Source organism: Salvelinus sp. IW2-2015, linkage group LG18 (genome assembly GCF_002910315.2).
Source record: "Salvelinus sp. IW2-2015 linkage group LG18, ASM291031v2, whole genome shotgun sequence".
In the NCBI taxonomy this organism is placed as follows: Eukaryota; Metazoa; Chordata; class Actinopteri; order Salmoniformes; family Salmonidae; genus Salvelinus; species Salvelinus sp. IW2-2015.
Genome location: NC_036858.1, coordinates 17,511,835 through 17,535,163, shown reverse-complemented (window position 1 = coordinate 17,535,163; position 23,329 = coordinate 17,511,835). Strand labels below are relative to the sequence as shown.

At 42.0% G+C, this 23,329-nt stretch overlaps 1 protein-coding gene across 16 annotated transcripts in view; it reads right to left on the bottom strand.

The window, feature by feature from the left end:
* Nucleotides 1–1,715: 1,715 nt before the first annotated feature.
* The window catches only part of mapta (microtubule-associated protein tau a), a 47,599-nt gene continuing 25,985 nt past the window's right edge, over nucleotides 1,716–23,329 (bottom strand). For 12 of the 16 annotated variants that reach the window (XM_024007477.2, XM_024007486.1, XM_024007481.2 and 9 more), the window contains 8 exons: nucleotides 16,746–16,809; nucleotides 16,633–16,650; nucleotides 16,221–16,477; nucleotides 15,429–15,521; nucleotides 12,533–12,625; nucleotides 10,933–11,014; nucleotides 7,766–7,872; nucleotides 1,716–5,126 (listed from right to left, as the gene is read on the bottom strand). In XM_024007477.2, coding sequence (XP_023863245.1) covers nucleotides 4,923–5,126; nucleotides 7,766–7,872; nucleotides 10,933–11,014; nucleotides 12,533–12,625; nucleotides 15,429–15,521; nucleotides 16,221–16,477; nucleotides 16,633–16,650; nucleotides 16,746–16,809 — 918 coding nt within the window. In that variant the 3' untranslated portion in view covers nucleotides 1,716–4,922. Of the gene's footprint in view, nucleotides 5,127–6,446; nucleotides 6,613–7,765; nucleotides 7,873–10,932; nucleotides 11,015–12,532; nucleotides 12,626–15,428; nucleotides 15,522–16,220; nucleotides 16,478–16,632; nucleotides 16,651–16,745; nucleotides 16,810–23,329 lie in introns of all 16 variants that reach the window. The other 4 variants (XM_024007485.1, XM_070448358.1, XM_024007492.1 and 1 more) reach the window with 2 other exon arrangements.

Here is a 23,329-nt window from a genome sequence, read left to right as displayed (position 1 = left end):
GAAGCTTCTAATAGGCTAATTGACATAATTTGAGTCAATTGGAGGTGTACCTGTGGATGTATTTCAAGGCCTAACTTCAAACTCAGTGCCTCTTTGCTTGATATCATGGGAAAATCTAAAGAAATTAGCAAAGACCTCAGAAAAAAATTGTATGCAAGTATTAACACCATGGGACCACGCAGCTGTCATACCGCTCAGGAGGAGACGCGTTCTGTCTCCTAGAGATGAACATGCTTTGGTGCGAAAAGTGCATATCAATCCCAGAACAACAGCAAAGGACCTTGTGAAGATGCTGGAGGAAATGGGTACAAAAGTATCTATATCCCCAGTAAAACGAGTCCTACATCGACATAACCTGAAAGGCCGCTCAGTAAGGAAGAAGCCGCTGTTCCAAAACCACCATTAAAAAATCCAGACCACGGTCTGCAACTGTACATGGGGACAAAGATTGTACTTTTTGGAGAAATGTTCAACAGCCGCTGCTTTAAGTCCTTCTCCACACGATTGACCTGGGCTGACGCAGAGTTCCAATACCATGACCCACGGAACGAACCTGGCCTCAGTGCACAGTTCCGAAGAGTACGAGTTATCAGCAAAGAGGACCGACTGAAGTCGTCTGAGCGACCTTCACAAGGAAGGTGCATGGATTTGATCTGACAGGTCCAAGGTGGACTTTGTAAACTCTAATCCGAAAAGGCCTGATAATGACTGAGGAATGGAACACTTGTCACAAACGGGTGGAGGTGCCGGTACCAAAGTGGGTAGGTGGAATGATCTCCCATGCAAGAACAGTTTTCCCTTTGTCTGTGCCAAACGTCTCCTCTAGTCTGCCTTCCACTTGGAGGGATTCCACCATATCTGAACTTGACTGTCCTGAGACTTTGATAGTGGACAAAATGCCATAATTTTCCATAATAAAACACCTTTCATCTCACAGGAAAATATGTAAGAATTATTATTCCTATAAGATTTCTTACATTTTAATGACACATCTGTCCATGCACGATATCTGAGTTTACTGAAGCATGTCCCCATGCAGCATCCAGACTGCAATGCCTAATTTAGGACTCAGTACACATGCAATATTTCCATAACATACCTATTTTAGAACACTTCCTGGTATACACCAATCAATAGTAAACCCTTCATAATTCAGAGAGAAGTGTGTCCTACACAACGCCTTCTAAGGGTTGCCTGGCAGTCGTGTCAGTTTGACTGATGTTTCAGTATTGGAGAACATATTGAGACTTAACTTAGAGTTGATTTCCACGGCCCTGCGGAAATCTAATTAGGGTTTAAAAAATCCTGCTCAAAATCCATCAATTTAAGCTAGAGATGTTTTTTGCATTGGATGCGTCTCAATCCACCGCATCCGACGATGTGGTACTTCTGCATCTGCGGTAAAAGGTTGCAGAGCTAGAGCAGTGTTTGTCAGACCATGAGCCTAAATCGYCTGTAACGTCCGAACAGTTTGGTACCTCATTCAAAATCAAACAACTCAAATATCCGTGGTATTACCTTCATTAAACAATTCCATAGGTTAGTTTAGACAGGGCTTAGACTGCAGAAGGTTTAGGGCTAGTTAACCACGAAATGTAAGTTTGACTGATGTATTGGAAACAACAGTGCGAATTAAAGGGATAGTTGACCACAAACGTTTGTCATGTTTTCGCTGTCAATAATGTGAACCAGGGATTTCAGAGCGAAGGACAAAACATGGTTTAACAGTTTATTTTTTAAATTCACAGCGACAAGAATCATCATACACCAGTTATTGATAAAAATGCACAATAACAATATCAACAATCACATTTTCCACACAACTGTACAGCGGCAAAAATAACAAAAAGGGTGACGATGAAATGTGTTACTGCAAACTCTTTCCATTGACCTCAGAACAGAGGCTTAGCGGAGAGGACCACCAAAAAATAAAAAATACTTTCCCCAAACTTTTTCCCTTGAGTACTGATATTGTTAGTACTGGAACTTATCAGTACCTGCCCTCCAACATATTAGTCCCAGTAATCCACACAGAACACAGTGCACATACCCATTTAACACATTCAAACAAATGTTGTCCATTATGATGAAAAGTAACCAACAGTTTAGCATGCAGATTGTAGTGTTGCAAGGACACTTTTTCTCAAATGCCCTGGCCAGTTCCGAGTCCTCAATGAAATATATATTGGCAATACAAGTCAAACACACACACTGGAAAATTGTATAATGTTATCAATGCACCTTAATCTCCACATAAAGGAAAGGGTTGCCTTTTGGGTTCTATTCCCTCGCACTAATACCTACATGTATCCTTATATATACAAAGCAGATATTACAGGATGTACAATGAAAGCACAGTGTAAAAGGAGAGGCAGACCGCTTACTCTTACATGAAATGCCATGCAAGGACTTTTAAGATGGTATGTTTGCTCGGAGTTAGGAAGGCAATCAATGACGAGAATAATATAGTGGTGATTGGTGAACCACAGTGGGTTTACATTAGGATAAAACACTTATCCATTTGAGCATATGATACAGTTTTGTAAATTTCCGTCGTATACGTTTCAGGGAAAGGACCCATAGCTTTATAACCCGTGAGACAAGTTGAGGAAAGTGTGACGAGCATGCTCGTGCGCAGGCAATTAGTAGGCCTAAATCTAAATATATCCGAAAGGTACCTTGCTCCATGTGACAGATGGTTAAACATTTTAGGGCACATTTTTTTAAACTTAAAGGTAGAGTGAGCAATATGACATCATCACATACAGCGGGGCAACTTCCTGCTTACAAAAATCTATTCAACACAATTCTAATCTGCCAAGACTGCCAATTGGCTCCTCCCAATGTGGACATACCTCAAGGGAGGGTGCAAACCTGAAAGAACCAATAGGGGCAGTCTTGGGCGATTGGAATTCAGTTGTTGCTTATGGTGCGTTCCAGCCAACTCGGAACAAGGAAATCTCTGACCTCCGACTTCAGTGCACTCAAGACAACTGGGAACTCTGAAGAAAAACCAGCTCTGACWGGGAAAAATAGTTTTGAACGGACGGTCATCCAACTCYGAATTACAAGTCAGAAACTCGGGCATCATCCTAGAGCTCCGACTTGTCTGACCTGAAGATCACTGACGTCAAGATTCTTCCCAGTCTGTTCTTTTCTGATTTTCCAGTTTTCTTGYWCGCACTATAGTGGTTGTGTTTGCCTGCTCAGGCGTTGGATTGCATCAACCAATGGTTGCGTGCCACATCATCAACTGTGRAGTCGGGCACCAGATTGCTAAATCATATGATGTGTTTAGCTGATAGTTAAACACCTATCCAAGCATTGTGAGATCTGGCAGGCGTCTGCAATGTAGTCGGGCAGAATTGTGTGTAAGCAGGAAGTTGCCCCACTGTGAATGATGATGTCATATTGCTGAGTCTACCTTTAATATCTTGGGACAAGCTATGTTTTGTTTTTATGTTGAGTTGACTACATGTGTTGCAGAGTTTARTATGATAAATGTAACCGATTTCTTCATGTCACTTCAGCAATTTTTCTTCTGTGTTTTGACTTTCCTTTGACTGCCTGTTTTTTCAGTATTTTGTATTGACTTTTGGTTCTAGTACTTAGCTGCTCAACTGACTATGAGGCAGTTATCCTATACATTTTACAAAGCCATGTCCATGAAATTAAAAGTTCAGAAAGCGTCGTTCATAAAAAAAATGGGTGAGTTTACCAACTACTGCATTACTGTGATCTGAAGSCAAATTAGCGAGAAATTCAGTCCCTGACTGAAATTATGTGTCTTATGTTAAATGACACAACCCATAGTTCGTTAGACAATTTGCCTGGCATAGCTAAGCCTGTTAATTTAGTAATTCAGTAATTTAGTATTCCCCTCTAATTCATGTCTTCTTTAAACATGAACAAATATTTTGTCACTAGTAGCCTACATACGTTAAATGTAAACTGCCACACCGCATAAGACAAAAGCTGAAACGCATTTACYATAGAGCCATAACAGAATAATATTGAAAATAAATTAACACTGACAGTAGCAGGCACGATATAAATGTTTCCATATCAAATACATGTCATATCCACAGAATACAAATAGAAAGTGTGTGCCCAACACAAACCAAGGTTTCTACGCTAAACATTCTGTATCCCTCTTCTTTTGTCCATGAAGGAAATGTTTACCTCTGAACTATACTACCTTGGTATGCAGTGTATAGAGGCACCCAAAACAGACAGCAGGTTGGGGAGGTCTAAAAGCATTTTACTGTCTGAATGAGAGCTTTTGCTACATGAGCCCACCTTTCCTCACTTCTTTGCCTTATACTACCCTGTAACTGGATGATGTGTTTTCTTATGTTCAATACATTGTAAAAGGGGGCCCACTTCTCTCAAACCTCTTGTTTTCCATGTATCAAAAAGCCATTCAGGAGACAGCCATCACAGATCATTTGCACATCAAAATGGACATTTGTACAAATAAGGGCTTCGAATCGCAGTCATTGTGACAGTAAAATGAGTAAAACGAGTTAAAGTGAATTAAATATAGGTGAAAGTTCAAATAAAATGTCCAGAAACACTTGTAGGACTCTGGGTTTGTTTGGATGTTTTTGTTTTTTTTACTCTTAAAGGGCCATTTATACAAACGGTACAAATAATGACAACAAAAATAGATCAAGAGAGAAATTAAATAATCTAACTTGACCTACTTGAATCTCTTTTTTTAAAGATCTCTTTTCTAACAATAATGCYTCATGAAGAAGAACAGTCGGTGATGGAAGAGAAACAGTGATGGGTATAGCTAAAAAAGTCCCGTGAAAAGGAGGAGGAAGGCGACAGGCGTCAAGACTCCTCTGACGTGGGCAGTCAAAGTAGTTTGGTCGGTCAGGAGACTTCCGGTCGGCCATCGTGTGCCACCAAGCCAATCACAAGCCTTGGCTGGCCAGCGAGACAGATACCTGGTCGGCGAGTGTGGAGAGCTGCGGTGAGTCAGCCATGTTGATGGAGCCGGAGGAGGACAAGGTACTGAGCTGGTGGGACAGGGGGTCGTCTTCCAGGGAAATAATCTCGGCTCCGTGGTCAGTGCGTGCCTTGGCKGTCTCACGGAACGTCAGCTTGTGGCTCTCAATCTGCCGATCGAAGAGAGGGTACATTATAAGGTATCAGAATCACTTTTACYAGTACATTTTCACACACKCYGAATTTMACTTAGTGAAGTGGTGCTGCTAGTAATAGACAAAACAYACAGAATATAGAAAAAGGACTTTACACATAATCTACATGCACTATATACAATATAAATACAATAAACAGAATGATAGGACAGTATTAGCAAATGTACAGTTGCTGTATTTTGTTGCAGATCACAAGTTAGCAAACAATAACATTAACCCGTCGAGCAGCGGCCAAAACAATGTGACTGCCACACTGGACGCCAGCCGCAATCGACGTAACTGTACACTCTGAGGTAATGGTTGCACTTTATTTTATTTTACGGTAGATAAAATATTAGATATGTATTCTAATAAATTACCAATTGCGTTAAAATCTTTGAAGTAAGTAACAGAACGTACACATTGTTACGACAAAGTTTCCTATTAATACTAGGTAAATACCAGTGGAAACGGTATGCATTCTGGGTGGACATCCGGACTCCTTTATTCGATGATGCTGATCTCATCCACGTACTGTAACTTTCAAGGGCAAAATAATGTATTTTSTAGCCAAATTGCCCTTTATTGCACWAAATATGCATGCAATCAATGACTTTCCTTAGGTACAAACCAAAAAGATCCAAGACATTCAGTAATAAATATATGTTTTCAGACTATTCTGTCACGCTGGTATAAAGGATTTTGGAGACAGGCGCAGGAATACACAATAGGGTTTTTTAATACACCCAAAACAAACACGTATACAAAAACACTGGGCTGTACCAAAACAAAAGAGCGAGGGTAAACCTTGTTGACCGACACGGGACGATACCCGTGATACACAATATATAAAGCACAAATAACAGCTGCACCAACGGACATGGGAACAAAGACAGAGGGAACATATATAACATACTAATCAGGGGAAATGGGAACCAGGTGTGTGTAATCAGACAAGACAGTCCGGGGTTGATGATAATGAATCCCGTTCGGTGAAGCCTAGAAAGCCGGTGACGTAGACCTCCGGAACTGGTGAACAGAATGAGCATCAGTACCGGGGGGAATCCGTGACATATTCTGATAATATTATGGCACCCTATGGTGGTAAAGAGGTTAATTGAAGCATTAGAMGTGAGCTGCCTGCTCCTGAAATTTGGTGTCTACATTTTGAAAATGGTGTCCATTTACCCTGACAGGGATGCGTTATAAACGTTCAATATCCAAGATATACTGCAGTGTACACACAACATTCCACGCACTCTCCCTGCTTGGCACCGGTGGATGTGGTGTACTTACTGGAGTCCTCAATCTTTATGAGCGGGTTCATCAGGATGGGTGTGATGGGTGCTGAGGGGAGGGGCTGGGGTGACTGTGGGGGGGTGACAGCAGGGGAAGGGCTGTACGTGCCCTTGTTTGATGGGCTGTCTTTATGGCTGTCTCCAGCTTCCTTCCCCTTCTCTTTCTACAGAGGACACCCAGCAATGGGGGGGAAGATGACCAAAAAAAGCAACAAAAACATGTGACGGGGAAGAAAAAAAAAACATAAATTATAATAATGCTCACAAACAAACCAAGTGCCGGGTGATGTAAGTGACAAAATATAGAGTTTGATGAAAATAAATCATGGAATGGGAACCGGGCAAGAAGCMTTCTATAGCTGTGATGTTACTAATGTGGCAGAGGGGGGAACCTAGTTAGTTTAGACAAGAAAAGCAGCACTCAATCCCAAATGGACCCTATGCACTTGCACTTGTGCACTTGCACCTCCTACACCCTATGCACTTGTGGAGATCTGAAAGGATTTGACAGGTGCAACTAATATAGCAATAGCTGCATCTTGCCCTCTAATAGGCTACCATATTACTTGTACCAATTAAACCCTCTCAGATTTACATAAGTGCACAGGGTGTTGGGTCTAGGGATTTCGGATTGGGCCCAGGAAGCCAGGATTAAAGATCGTGGGTATTAACACATAGCAGTGCGATGAAGTACACACGGGAGGAGAGCGGATGAGAGAAGGGTAAGGAGAGCAGGCGGTTAGGCAGCCACAGTCACCCAGGAGTCCAATGCAGCCYTAGCCTATTTTCAATGAGACCACTCACTATTCCTAACACTCATGTATGTCTTAAAGGTCAAACGCAGACAGGCAAACAAGATACAATCATTGGTACTTTGAAGTATTACAAGTACATACTGTGCATGTATTTAGCCTAATGTAAGAACAAGCTAACAACAGCGCTGTTGGTCTATGTCAGGAGCAGCAATCTCTGTCAGTTCAGCCATGGGACCCCACAGCGCTATGTTAGTATCTATGATTCATAAAGAAAATATTTTGTATRGGTACTTTGTAACAAAGATGCATTTCCATTCATTGCCATGTTGCGGTTGCATTGATCAATACTGATTTTCACAGAGCATTTGCCAAGCAAGGTATTCCAATCGGGGGCTATGCCATAAAAGAACAGCTCAGAGCAAGCAGTAGAGAAGTTCTTCAGGACAGAGGGAAAATATGAAAAACATATCACTGATATTAGATGTGTAATCCGGGGACATAGCTGCTTTTGCCTAAGGGCCACTGTATAAAGATGTTCCAGAATAATGTTTTGTCGTCTTACCCTCCTCTGTCCACCTCCGGCCACGTGCCCAATGTTGTCCATGGAGCCGATCTTTGATTGGACATTGAAATCCAATTTCTCAGATTTGATCTCAACATTCCCACCACCTAATTACAGAAATGACAAAATGATACAATTGTTAAAAAGACATTTACAGCTACCTTGATTGACCTATCTGTAAACCAATTGTCTTTCCTCTGTGTCCTCCAGTCAGCTCGCTGGTACCCCGCCCGCTAGATGTGAGCTAGCTAGAGCTACAGAAAAGAGCTAGCTAGAGCTACAGAATTGTAACGTAATATGCACCGTTACAGCGGTGGTAGTGAAAAGCACCGTCAGCAACTTTTCAGCGACCCTTTATATGGCGGTACTTCCAGAACGTTCAACTTTGAACTCCCATTGGTAGTTGCATATGGAACTTTGGATTTTAGAAAATGCTCCGTTATTAAATTAAATAGATTTTTACTCAATGAAGTAATCCAACAATGTACAGTACCAGTCAAACGTTTGGACACACCACACACCATTCCAGGGTTTTACTTTATTTTTACTATTTTCTACATTGTATAATAATAATGAAGACATCAAAARGATGAAATCACGTGGAATCATGTAGTAACCAAAAAAGTGTTAAACAAATCTAAATATATTTTATATTTGAGATTGTTCAAAGGAGCCACCCTTTGCCTTGATGACAGTTTGCACACTCTTGGCATTCTCTCAACCAGCTTCATGAGGTAGTCACCTGGAATGCATTTCAATTAACTTCTCTAGGATAGGGGGCAGCAGACATGTGTACTAAACGTGCTAGCAAAAGTAGCTACTTGGATATAAATTAATGGACATTATCGAACAAAACAACAATTTATTGTGGAACTAAGATTCCTGGGAGTGCATTCTGATGAAGATCATCAAAGGTAAGGGAATATTTATTATGTAATTTCTGTTGACTCCAACATCGCGGAGAAATGTTGTTTATATCCGAGCGCCGTCTCAGATTATTGCATGGTTTGCTTTTTCCGTAAAGTTTTTTTGAAATCTGACACAGCGGTTGCATTAAGAACAAGTGTATCTTTAATTCTATGTAAAACATGTATCTTTCATCAAYGTTTATGATGAGTATTTCTGTTATTTGATGTGGCTCTCTGCAATTTCTCCGGATATTTTGGAGACATTTCTGAACATGGCGCCAATGTAAACTGAGATTTGTGGATATAAATATGCACATTATCGAACAAAACATACATGTATTGTGTAACATGATGTCCTATGAGTGTCATCTGATGAAGATCATCAAAGGTTAGTGAWTAATTTTATCTCTATTTCTGCTTTTTGTGACTCCTATCTTTGGCTGGGAAAATGGCTGTGTTTTTCTGTGGCTATGTACTGACCTAACATAATCGTTTGGGGTGCTTTCGCCATAAATCCTTTTTGAAATCAGACATGTTGGCTGGATTCACAACATGTGTAGCTTCAATTTGGTGTCTTTCATGTGTGATTTCATGAAAGATTGATTTTTATAGTCATTTATTTGAATTTGGTGCGCTGCATTTCTACTGGCTTTTGGCCAAGTGGGACGTTAGCGTCCCACATATCCCAGAGAAGTTAACAGGTGTGCCTTGTTGAATGTTAATTTGTGGAATTTCTTTCCTTCTTAATGCGTTTGAACCCATCAGTTGTGTTGTGACAAGGTAGGGGTGGTATATAGAAGATAGCACTATTTGGTAAAAGACCAAGTCCATATTATGGAAAGAACAGCTCAAATAAGCAAAGAGAAACAACAGTCCATCATTACTTTAAGACATTAAGGTCAGTCAATCTGGAACTTTTCAAGAACTTTGAAAGTTTCTTCAAGTGTAGTCGCAAAAACTATGATGCTATAATGAAACTGGCTCTCATGAGGACCACCACCGGAAAGGAAGACCCAGAGTTAACTCTGCTGCAGTGGATAAGTTCCTTAGAGTTACCAGCCTCAGATTGCAGCCCAAATAAATACTTCACAGAGTTCAAGTAATAGACACATTTCAACATCAACTGTTCAGAGACTGCGTGAATCAGGCCTTCATGGTTGAATTGCTGCAAAGAAACCACTACTAAAGGACACCAATAATAAGAAAAAAGACTTGCTTGGGCCAAGAAACACGAGCAATGGACATTAGACCGGTGGAAATCTGTCCTTTGGTCTGATGAGTCCAAATTTGTGATTTTTGGTTCGAAGTCTACCACAGCATTCTGCAGCGATACGCCYTCCCATGTGGTTTGCGCTTAGTGGGACTATAATTTGTTTTTCAACAGGACAATGACCCAACACACCTCCAGGCTGTGTAAGGACTATTTGACCAAGAKGGAGAGTGATAGAGTGCTGCATCAGATGACTTGGCCAATCACCTGACCTCAACCCAATTGAGATGGTGTGGGATGAGTTGGACCGCAGAGTGAAGGAAAAGCAGCCAACAGCATTTGTGGGAACTCCATCAAGACTGTTGGAAAAGCATTCCAGGTGAAGCAGGATGAGAGAATGCCAAGAGTGTGCAAAGCTGTCATTAAGGCAAAGGGTGGCTACTTTTAAGAATCAAAAATATATTTTATTAGTTTAACACTTTTTTGGTTACTACATGATTCCATAAGTGTTATTTCATAGTGTTGATGTATTCACTATTATTCTACAATGTAGAAAATAGTAAAAATAAAGAAAAACTCTTGAATGTGTAGGTGTGTCCAAACTTTCGACTGGTACTGTATATACCGCCATCTTAGAGTACCTTTGTCTTCTCTTATTGGGTGTCCATCCCAAAGTGTTGCACTTGGGAAATCAGAAATCAAGCGGCGCTTTAAATGACACTCACCTTTCAGGATCAAAAAGAGATCTTCAAAAGAGATCTTTCATTGAGCAAACAAAATGTTTAGTTAAACTACCGATGGAAGTTTAGAAGACACCAAACCTAAGCATTAATGTGTTGAGCCATCATAACTGTATTGAAAAAAATCCACCWTGCATCAATTACGGTTCAACATTTTATGGACCCCCTGAACTGGGTCTGTTCCCCACCTTGGCCATCCCATTCAAAATGTTCTGGACACGTCACTGGGGGGGGACTACTTTTGACGTCTAAAAAAGTATGACAAACTTTAATTTTGTAGTGTAATGTCCCTTTAAGTTTAAGACTTACCTGGCTTGTGGTGGATGTTGGCTGTAGAACCACATTTTGATTTAACATTGCTCAGGTCAATCTTTTTGTGGACTATTTGAACCTGTGCAGGGATATAAAAAAAAAGAGACAAATCTATACATATCATTTTATGAAATGTTTCCTCCAAGTAGAGGAGAAATGTGTATTGATGATGTTGACTTGTGATGCATGCAACCACATAGGACCTTGCCCTCTGCATTGGCCTGTTAGTGTAAGTCAGATGGTCGTAGGGGAGAGTAAAACACTGTTAACAAGATACACATAAACACACACACACTATTACTGGACAATATCAAAGTCAAGATCCCCGTGCTGATTTAACTGTATCATTTGAAACTCAATGAATACTTTAAATAGTGTTTTCAGTTTATTAAGTATTCTCACATTCTATGCCGTCATTCATTTAGAATGCAAACTTTGTAGCGATATCTAAAAATGAGACATTGCTGTTATTTCGAATTGCAGCATACATTTATTGCGTTATGCAGTACATTGTCATTCGACTTGGTCAAGTTAATATCCAGAAGGGTTAAAGTTGCTTTTAGATTCAAAAGCCAAGTTTCACAATCCAAGCTCTGGATCTGATGACCTCATCACATGCAGCCAGGCTCCCGGAGTGAAGGGCCCGGCTGGTGTCTCTCGACACAAAGCTCTTTGTCTCGCTTGAATGAGGTCACTTATTTGCTGTTCACTACAATAGGCTGGCAACTCCAAGCTGAAGCATAGGACAGACACACTTTTGTTAATGGGCATTAAGGGTGGCTTCTGTCCCATTTGATGCTTGTGTGCTTGACATTTGCAAGTATTTATTTCATTTTAGGAAAAAAAGGATACTACAAAACTCAGCTGATCAGTTTGGTCCCACTTATTAAGTACCTGTCCAGGTACTCATTTTGCTTAAAGGTCAAGTTTATAGACATTATTTAATCAGCAAACACAGAAAAACAGACAGGTACACATATTCTCTAGAGGGGGGTGGGGAGAAATATCATTAAGCCTACTTTAGGTTGTCATGAGCATTACATAAGATTTCCTTGGTAGTTGCAGCTGATGTCATATGATATAACAGGGTCCTGACACAAATAGCAATTTAGGTCAGCTAGCTCACGAACCAACTAGCTAGCTAGGGTTGGGGTAAATTCAGAGAGTGAATTGAAATTCAAAATTTAATGATGAATATTGACATTTCCGTTTGCTGCCAGAATTGGCTGAATTGAAATGGAACAGACACCTAACCCTGTTGCGTACCACTGCATGCAACATAAAAGTGTTGGACCATTTCACCAACATCTATTGTTATAATTATGTACAGCATATGACACGCTCATGACAGTTGATAGAGGCTTTATGACCACTTGTTAACGCAACATATTAATATCTCACAGTTGTAGTAGTGGGAGAGTTGTAGTCACACAGATTGGGACAGATTAACACAATCGAGACAGGGATTTCCGTGCAAAGGTGTTCGACTAGTTCCTTAGTGCAGATGCAAATTATCCCATTGGAAAAGGGAAGGGCTTTGGCAAAAGCGGTTTCTGCAGGGAGCCGTGGGTTCAGCCCTTTAGTTAGGCCTACTCACATTGCCTCCTCCGGGTGTATGTTTGATATTATCTTTGGAGCCACAGCGAGACTGCACATTGCTTACGTCCACCTTCATTTCAAGTATTTGTACCTGGAAAAGTGCAGATGTAGGGGAAGAGAATGTTATCCTCGAGCAATCAGAAAGCAGCACGGCTGCGTATGAGGACCATGGTAAAGGAGGCGAAACCAGAACTTCGTATAAAAAAAATACATTAGACTGGTTGTAGGTAACGACAAGGGACCAGTAGAGAAGGAWAGGAACTTTTCAGGAACCTTTTTACCAACGTTTGCGTCGATGATCATAACTGTAGAGAGACTCAAGATGCAGGTGTTGAGTTTATCCCTCAGTTACTCACATTGCCACCTCCAGGTATATGTTTGATATTGTCTTTGGAGCAGCACTTAGACTGGACATTACTAAAGTTGATCTTCTGATCAAGTATATTTACCTGGAAAAGTACAGAGATATTTTTATTTGCATTTATAATGCCAAGGCAGCAGCTACTCTTCCAGAGGTCCAGCAAAATGAAGGCAGTTTATGCAATTTTAAAAACATTACATTCACAGATTTCACAAAACACTGTGTGCCTTCAGGCCCCTACTCCACCACTTCCACATATCTACAGTACAAAATCCATGTGTACYTGTATAGTGTGTATGTTACTGTGTGTGTATATATGCATGTGTCTGTGCCTATGTTTGTGTTGCTTRACAGTCCCCGCTGTTCCATAAGGTGTATTTTTATCTGTTTTTTAAATCWAATTTTACTGCTTGCATCAGTTACTTGATGTGGAATAGAGTTCCATGTAATCATGGCTCTATGTAGTAATGTGTGCCTCCCATAGTCTGTTCTGGACTTGGGGACTGTGAAGAGACCTCTTGTGGCATGTCTTATGGGGTATGCATGGGTGTTCGAGRTGTGCKRCATTAGTTCAACATGTCAATACCTCTCATAAATACAAGTAGRGATGAAGTCAATCTCTCCTCCACTTTGAGCCAGGAGAGATTGACATGCATATTTGGCGGCAGGTAGCCTAGTGGTTAGAGTGTTGGACTAGTAACCGAAAGGTTGCAAGATCAAATKCSCAAGCTGACAAGGTAAAGATCTGTTGTTCTGCAACTGAACAAGGCAGTTAACCKACTGTTCCTAGGCTTCCTAGTTAAATAAATGTTAAAGCAATATATTATTAATATTAGCTCTCTGTGTACATCCAAGGGCCAGCTGTGCTGCCCTGTTCTGAACCAATTGCAATTTTCCTAAGTCCCTTTTTGTGGCACCTGACCACACGACGGAACAGTAGTCCAGGTGCGACAAAACTAGGGCCTGTAGGACCTGCCTTGTTGATGGTGCTGTTAAGAAGGTAGAGAAGCGCTTTATTATGGAWATACTTCTTCCCATCTTAGCAACTGTTGMAACAATATATTTTGACCATGACAGTTTKCAATCCAGGGTTACTCCAAGCAGTTTAGTCACCTCAACTTGCTCAATTTCCACATTATTTATTACAAGATTTAGTTGAGGTTTAGGGAATGATTTGTCCCAAWTACAATGCTTTTAGTTTTAGAAATATTGAGGACTAACTGCAACTCTTTGTTAAGTGTTGCAGTCATTTCAGTCYCTGTAGTAGCTGACATGTATAGTGTTGTGTCATCTGTATACATAGATACCAGTGGCACCAGTGACACTTACTCAAAGCCAGCGACATGTCATTAGTAAAGATTGAAAAAAGTAATGGGCCTAYACAGCTGCCCTGGGGAGTTCCTGATTCTACCTGGATTATGTTGGAGAMGCTTCCTTTAAAGAACACCCTCTGTGTTCTGTTAGACAGGTAACTCGTTATCCACAATGTAGCAGGGGATGAAAAYCCATAKCACATACYTTTTGTGTAAGTGCTGTGCATGTTAAATGTCCTTCACTATAAGCATGCTGAACGTTTGTTGTKAATTTGTTTACTGTAAAATASKATTGTGTCTGGCCAAACACAATTTTTCCCAAAAATGTACTAAYGGTTGGTAACAGGCTGATTGGTRGGCTATTTGAGCCAGTAAAGGGGGCTTTACTATTCTTAGGTAGCGGAATTACTTTTGCTTCCCTCTAAGCCTGGGGAGCACACACTTTCTAGTAGGCTTACATTGAAAGATAAAGTTATAGAGYTATAGGAAAGACACCATTATGTTGGAATAATCCAAAGCAGCAAGGCTGCAGGTGTGGAAGACTGAGACTGAGGTAGTGAAATCTGTTCTCATGAATGACCTACCCAGTATGCACAACTGGTTGAATTTACATTTTATTATGTCTTTAGGTTGTATACTGGTTGTATAAGGACGTTTTTCAACATATTTTTAGCAACCAGAAAAATATGTCTTTATCTGATTGTAATCTGACCAGATAACAACCAAACAAGATGTCTTTCCCATGAGGTATTGATCTCATCATGAAAAAGACACCTTTACTGTACCTGGTTATAACAGTGACCAGTTGGATGCAATCTAGTTATTATGATGTCTTTTCAAACAGAAAATTAAATCATCAAAACATTATGTGCCAAATTGTGCACGCTAGATAATGGTACTTGTCAACAAATAATATCGTTAATAAATGTTGTCCTTCATCAACACTTTTAATAGTCYATATAAAGTATCCACAGAAGCTTCCATGACACCCTTTAACGAGTTATAAAATATTTATAGACCCCTAAGTAGCTGCTGCCTGCTAATGATACTACAGGGTATTGCTTGTTATTGGGAGATGTTCGCTTATTTGATTGTTGCACTATTCTCCTATCTTTTATCATAGAGTGCATGATTCCCACAGGGTCAAAAAGACGGGGCAGTGATGGAACAGAAATGATCAGGTTTGTGAATAAGGTTTTGTCTCAAAACGAGTTACTCACCCTGCCTCCTCCAGGAGTGTGATTCAGGTTGGCTTTGGATCCACAACGAGCCTGGACATTGCTTACGTCCAACTTCTTCTCGAGGATTTGGACCTGAAAGTAGAAGTAAAGGAAAAGGAGTATTAGCCTTGAGTAGTTAAATGCAGCGAGGCTGCAGATGAGGACCATGCCAAAAGAAAGGGAGAATCTGACCTCTTGTAGGGATGAAAGCATAGGGCAGACATATTTTGACTCACTTAATCCTTTAAAGGAGTACATTGTAGAGTTTGTGCACCTATGATAAATAAGCTTGTGATGAGGAATGACATGAGAGTCAGCAAAGATGGGGTAGGACATTTCCAATTTCGAAAAAGGTTGCTTTGATGATCATAACTGTAGAGAGACTCAAGACTCAGGTGTTGAGTTCATCCCTTAGTTACTCACATTGCCACCTCAGGGTGTATGTTTGATATTGTCTTTGGAGCCACACTTAGACCGCACATTGCTTAAGTCAATCTTCTTTTCAATTATTTGTACCTGGAAACGTGCAGAGGTAGGGGAAGAGACTGTTATCCTTCAAGGGATTCAAAGCAGAGGACTCTACACTAATTCAAGCGAGCTGTCTGAGACGGATAAAAAAATCTCTCAAAACAAAAACGACTAGCCACGTAACAGTTCGTCATCGGAGTGAGAGCTTCCATCCCTGTGTAAAKCACTAAAGCAGATGAAGAGACAGTGAATGAGAGGAATGGAATATCAAGGTTGTGTGAGGCACATTGCCATGTAGTAACACCAAATAGAGCCCGAACTTACCCTTCCTCCTCCAGGCTGGTGCTTGATGTTGTCCGTGGAGCCGATCTTGGACCTGACGTTCTTCAGGTCCGGCAAYGGGGCCGCTGCGGTGAGGGGTGCAGGGGCACGGCTCTTGAGAGAGCCAGGGGACTTGGGTGGGGTGCGCACCACCGCAACCTTTTTCACCTGGTTTGTGGCCACAGCCAAGGGCTTCCCGGGAAGAATCTTGCTGGAGGGGGACTTGGGAGTACCAGGGCTGCTCTGTCCACTGGTGTTGTCTTTAGAGAGTATTGAAAGGTTACAGTGAGCCTTTTTGAATACCGTAAATGTACAGTTATTGCAAGGCCAGTGAAATATCGTACAAAGAAACAACTGAAGGCTAGTCCTGATCGAACTAATGGGTTCAATAAAATGAATAAATTTTTCGATTTACCTTTGTTCTTGCCGCTTGCTGTATCACAAAATAAACAGCATACATTAGGCATAATCAGAGGTTTGTCAATAATACTTTTTGTGCTGCACATTGCAGGCTAYCTAGCTACATACCTGGAGCTGGGGTTTTGGCGGGAATCTTGGTTCCGGGGGCCTGAGGTCTGGCACCACCCAGAGTCTTTACATCCCCAGAAAAATAAACAAAGGGTTGAAAATGACATTAGTTACAGATTTTCAACCAACATGCTCTTGATTGACTGGCTGATCCATCAGCACTCTTGATATTGTATTTTTCGAWTATGAAATTATACTTTTGTTTCTAGCTAGTTACCTAGATTGCATTGCCTATTGACAATGTAGCTATTTTTTTATTTTACCTTTATTTAACTAGGCAAATCAGTTAAGAACAAATTCTTACTTACAATGACGGCCTACCCCGGCCAAACCCTAACCCGGACGACGCCGGGGCCAATTGTGCGCCGCCCTATGAGACTCCTAATCACGTCCGGTTGTGATACAGCCTGGAATCTAACCAGGGTCTGTAGCGATGCCTCTAGCACTGAGATGCAGTGCCTTAGACCGCTGCTGCACTCGGGAGCCTGTAGCTAATGCTACTCCAACTGTATTTTGATAGCCTCAGACATTCATAGCGCGACACTAAGCTTGCTTCAGCTAACTACCATCCACAATGTACAGTATCTGTAGCACGTGATAACCCCCCATAGGAGTTGGCTATACACCAAAACAACATCTAGGCTACAGCATCTGTAAATCTTTGGCAAACTTAATTTTGTTTGTGTGAAACTGAAACAGCTCTCCTACCTTACTTCCTGTTCACTGCAGCCTTGTATACATAATTTGTATACATAATTCATAGTACTGAATGTGTGACAGTGAAACTGTGCAAGGGCTTGTTTCTCAGAAATGGCTGTGTTGTGATTGATTGAGGCACGGATCAGAGTGTCAGTACACAGGAAGTCGTTAAAGTGGGCTAACAGTTACTCACTGGCACGGCAAGATGGAACACACTTCGCTCCGCTACTCTTAGTGAGCATACACATCTACTCTGGACACACTCAAGGCTGTTGTCACCCTGCATCATAACTGGCCACAGATATTCAACAGACTGTCCCTCTAAAATGTGACATACAGGGAGGAGGAGACTCATACTGGAAGTATTAAAAGGTATAGATGGGTTAGCTGACAACGTCACGAAACCTATGCGCACGCTTCAACGGGGCAAAAGTCTGTGAGTTGTTGTGATTCTGGATGGCAAGATAGCTACCAACAATGGCAAGAAACTGCAATGTGGGGACTCGTAAGTGACTASTTTCAGCTAGTTTCATCTTGTTCTTGGATAACATGTCTTGTTTTGAGGTGTTTTCACTGATTTCATATCAATGCTAATATGGCTAAAATTAGCTAGCTAGGTAACCAACAACTGTATCAAAAATGTTTCAGCGGGTTATTGTCACGCAAAAGACTGCCGGTCTCACGGTAAATGACAGTTAATTAACATACACATATTTAGCATCACCAAGCCGCTGATGCGCCATTGTAACACCTTCATTTAAAAAAGTATAATAAATCAATTGAATATAKAATCACAATAAATCCATTATTTATTTGAGTCAGGTCTAAAGAAACATTATGATTTGAAGAAAATGTATTTCAGAAAACCAGAATATGAGTTGGCTTACTGTATGTTATCTGGCAATGCACCATGTCATAGGCTGCAGGCATGTTCATTTAGCTGACAAGATATGCTTCTAAGTCCAGTGCCATTATTTTATATTATATCGTTTTATATTGAGAAGAATACAGAAAGGATATTTTTCCTGGAGCGAGTGTACATATTATGTCGGGTGTAATTTGAAACAGATCCTAWACGCTAGATTTAGAGTTATTTGCCAACTTTAGTTGTGAATGATACAAACCTTACAATGTCTTAGAAATCAAAACATATTTTTTAATGATGCGAGGCAGGCTACTTCGGTTTTATAGGGGAGCATGTGCTTAATATGAGCAGCTGAGAAATACATATAAGAACACTTATTTCACTTATTTCAAGCCTGTTCCTGCAGCTACCCAGTGCTTAATTTGGGAAACCAAGTGAAATCTGTTCGAGAACATCAATAGTAACATGTTTTCGCAATGAAACATATTTCACTAAACTGTTGACAGSCCCTCTGCACGCTCGAGACAGGAATAAAGGAGAGAGGAGGAGATGGAAACGCACGGTGGTGAGATATTCTGTATAGCTAAAGGTAATATGTAACCAATTAATAATGAAAATATATTATATACTAGGCTATTCAAAATCAAATAAAAATGCACTAAAATTGTAGGCTAACTGATAGCCGCTRTGCACAATCAATTAACCAACAGCATCACCTAGGGACATACTTTCTCAGAGACTAGTGGATAGACATTTTGGAACGTAGTATAAGGTAACCAGTCCATCCAGTATGTCATCTATAAGTCTATGCTAGGTAGAGCTCCGCCTTATCTCAGTTCACTGGTCACGATAACAACACCCACCCGTKGCACGCGTTCCAGCAGGTATATCTCACTGATCATCCCCAAAGCCAACACCTCATTTGGCCACCTTTCCTTCCAGTTCTCTGCTGCCAGTGACTGGAACGAATTGCAAAAATCGCTGAAGTTGGAGACTTTTATTTCCCTCACCAACTTTAAGCATCTGCTATCTGAGCAGCTAACCGATCGCTGCAGCTGTACATAGTCCATCTGTAAATAGCCGACCCAATCTACCTACCTCGTAACCATACTTTTTTTATTTAATTTACTTTTCTGCTCTGTTGCACACCACTATCTCTACTTGCACATCATCATCTGATCATTTATCACTCCAGTGTTAATCTGCTAAATTGTAATTATTCGCTCCTATGGCCTATTTATTGCCTACCTCATGCCTTTTGCACACACTGTATATAGACTTTCTTTTTTCTACTGTGTCATTGACTTGTTTATTGTGTTATTGCCTTGTTTATTGTTTACTCCATGTGTAACTCTGTGTTGTTGTCTGTGTCACACTGCTTTGCTTTATCTTGGCCAGGTCGCAGTTGTAAATGAGAACTTGTTCTCAACTAGCCTACCTGGTTAAATAAAGGTGAAAAAAAAATATATATATAATAATAATACAGTCCACACTCAAAGTCAATTACTCAAATTTGTTTCATTTTGGAGTATGGGCTAGACTAATTATGAACCAAAGACATCTTAAAGCAGTTTTMTTWWATGTTTTTCTGCCATGGCTAGTTCGGGATTGGGCTCATAACCCTATGCATATGCATAAGCTCTGATATGCATATGAGTGTTTTGAATTAATCATCACCTTAGAAAGCTGTCCAGTTTGTTATTAGGCTTTGAAACAACATCCAGAACGACCGCGTTTTACTCAGTATCAACCTGCTGTTACTACTTCTTTCTTCAAATTGATCATCACGTTGAGGTGAGTTTTAAATGCATGATGTGTTTGATGTTATTTTCGATTGCATTTCCATTGATGTCAAAGTGGTTAGAGGGACAATAGAGCCCTGAGTACCAGGCCATTAGGACCTGATAGCTGTTAGCAAGTTGGTACTACTAAAGCATGTCCAGAGTGCATAAGAGAATGGTAGGACTGAGTTTCGTCATCATTCTCCTCATTCTACTGGGCCTTCTGTACCGCTTCAAACTTAAGGACGTGTCTCTCCCTGGATCCAACCAGGACCGGATCACTAGTCAGAACTTTAACCAGGACCAAAGGTCCATTCAGGGTTCTGATCCTTCATATACACCCATCCCGATTCAGTCTGACGATGCTGTGGCTAGTAGCTCCAATAACGTACGGCGACCCGGTAAAATAAATAGTGGGGATACGGCGGTAAAACGTGAGCCTACCACAATTAATACAACGTGCCCCAAAAAACTCATGGCTATTACACCATTACTGCATGTCAGCCACATGACAAATTAGCGAATTGACTGGAAACCGGGTGGTATACGCTCCAAATTGCATTGTGGTTTGAAGAGAACACTTCCATTTTGTCAAGGRGGAGATGAGCGGCCGAGACGAGCATGCGGACAAGGCGGAGATGAATGGCAGAGATCGAGTCGCACTTGAACAACTGTGGATGCATCAATTCAGGCTACAAGTGTAGGCATAATGACAATGTCAGAATTTCATTACACTACACGTAGGTGTTTTGTAACAGATGTCTATTTTCATTCATCAAGTTGCGGGAGCACAGTGCATATTTGAGTTTTGGATGCTGAAATACTTTGGTGAGTGAACAAATGTGCGTAGGTAGCCTACAGGAGCGCCTTTGTTAAGTGAWTGTTTGACAATCAGATGAAAACATCATGACTGGTTGTGTTTATGCCACATTAAAAGGCATAGGCAGCGTGTCCCTAAAGTAAATTGAATTCAATTGCCAAGATTATATAGCCTAGTTAGCTTACTCCCGTCTATACAGAAATATATACAAACAATTTGAAATAGGCTACTCCATCAGAAAGCATTATTTGGCCACAGAGGATCATTAGCTTKTAAAAAAATAATCTGTGGATTGTTTTAAATCGCAGTCAGAAGGGTTTGCAATTTGGGCAGCGCGCACTGCAAATACCAAATAGTCAGTGGCAAGCAGAGAGACCCATCCAGGCCAGGCATATTGCAATATTTAAAAATACAATCACGGAAAAACTGTTTGGAAAGCAAAAGTCTATTGCTGTAAAGAAAAGACTCAAAAAGACACGAACTAAACAAACAACAACAACAAAAACACTTCTGGACCGGTTGAGGGCACAAAAACTGACGTTCCGGCTGAGGCCCGACGTGGGATGGGCACCATCCGAGCCAACCGGGGCAAGGAAACCTCTCGAACGAGCTAGGGCATGGAAGCCCGATGAGCTGGCTAGGCATCCCCGGTTCCACCGGCGGCGGGATCCACCCCGACGTCACCAACAAAACAAAAGACAAACTCCTGGACTATCTGGGCGAACAAAAACTGACGATCTGGCTGAGGCCCGACGTGGGATGGGCGCCTTCCGAGCCAACCGGGGCAAGGAAACCTCTCGAGCCAGCTAAGCCCGATGAGCTGGCTAGGCTTTCCCGGTTCCATCGGTGGCGACCCAGAGCCGCTGCCACCATTCCAACCGGAACACCAGTACTCCCCGATGCTTCGTATGTTGGCTGCTCCATTGATTGCCTTATGTCTTTGTATTTAGTTCTTGACGCTGTTCCTGTCTCATCTATGTCAGTTGTTTATTAAATGTTTACTCCCCGTACCTGCTTCGTTCCTCCAGAGTCATTCCGCGTGACAGAATGCAGCAGCCAACATACGAAGCATCGGGGAGTACTGGCGTTCCGGGTTGGAATGGTGGCAGCGGCTCTGGGTCGCCACCGATGGAACCGGGGATGCCTAGCCAGCTCGTTGGGCTTCCATGCCCTAGCTCGTTCAAGAGGGTTCCTTMCCCCGGTTGGCTCMGATGGTGCCCATCCCACGTCGGGCCTCAGCCGGATCGTCAGTTTTTGTGCGCCCAACCGGTCCAGGAGTGTTTTTCTTCCGTTTGTTTAGTTCGTGACGTTGGGGTGGATTCCGCCGCCGATGGAACCGAGGGTACCTCAGCCAGCCCGTCGGGCTTTCACGCCCTGGCTGGCTCAAGAGGTTTCGTTGCCTCGGTTGGCTCGGCAGGTTTCCATCCCACGTCACGCTCAGCTGGATCTTCGGGCATCCTCAGCGGGATCGACAGGAGTCTTGCCTCAGCCGGATCGTCAGGCTCTCACGCTCCTGCCGGTTTGTCGGGTTTTCACGCCCCAACCGGCTTGCCCAGCGCCCATGTCTCGGCTGGTTCGCCCAGGTGGGTGGCGTCCCAAGAGGGAGGGGTACTGTCACGTCTGCTTCCGCTCTTCCCTTCCCCTGGCGCTTGAGGGCACCAGATTACCCTGCATCACGCACTCCTGCCARCCATCATGCACACCTGCCTTCCCTCGTCACTCGCATCAGCGTTATTGGACTCACCTGGACTCACTTATCACCTGTTATTTCCTCCCCTATATTTGTCAGTTCCCCAGCTCTGTTCCCCGCTGCTGCATTAATTGTTTTTTGTCATTAGTTTCTGTTTGCTGACGCTGTTCCTGTCTCGTTCTATGTCTGTATTTATTAAATGTTACTCCCCGTACCTGCTTCGTCTCTCCAGCGTCATTCCGCGTGACACATATTCACTGTTTATCATTAGGTCGGTGCCACTTGTTTGTTTTTGGACAATAATTTCCTCGTCCAGGTTAGATGGACGTCATATTGTATTTATSTCTCCCRTTTTCATAGGCCGATTATATGGATCAGACAACATCATTTTTATTGATCTGTTTGTCAGTGTCTGTCACATTATATAGATGGAGACAGGCGCAGGAATTCGTAATAGGGGGATTTAATACTCCATCCAAAATATACAACATGCCATGAAAAGGCACGGGGACGAAGGCCAAAACAAACATGTATACAAAAACACAGGGATGTAACCCAAACAAAAGAGCGAGGTTAAACCTGCACTGCARCAGATGCGGAACGACACTGGCCTCGGGGACGACCCCAGGGATGCGGTGTGGGTCGGTCAGGGRGCCGCTGGTGGAAATCCCTGGTCAGCGAAGCGTCCAGGGATTTCCACCGCAGGAACCCAGCACCGCTCCTCTGGGC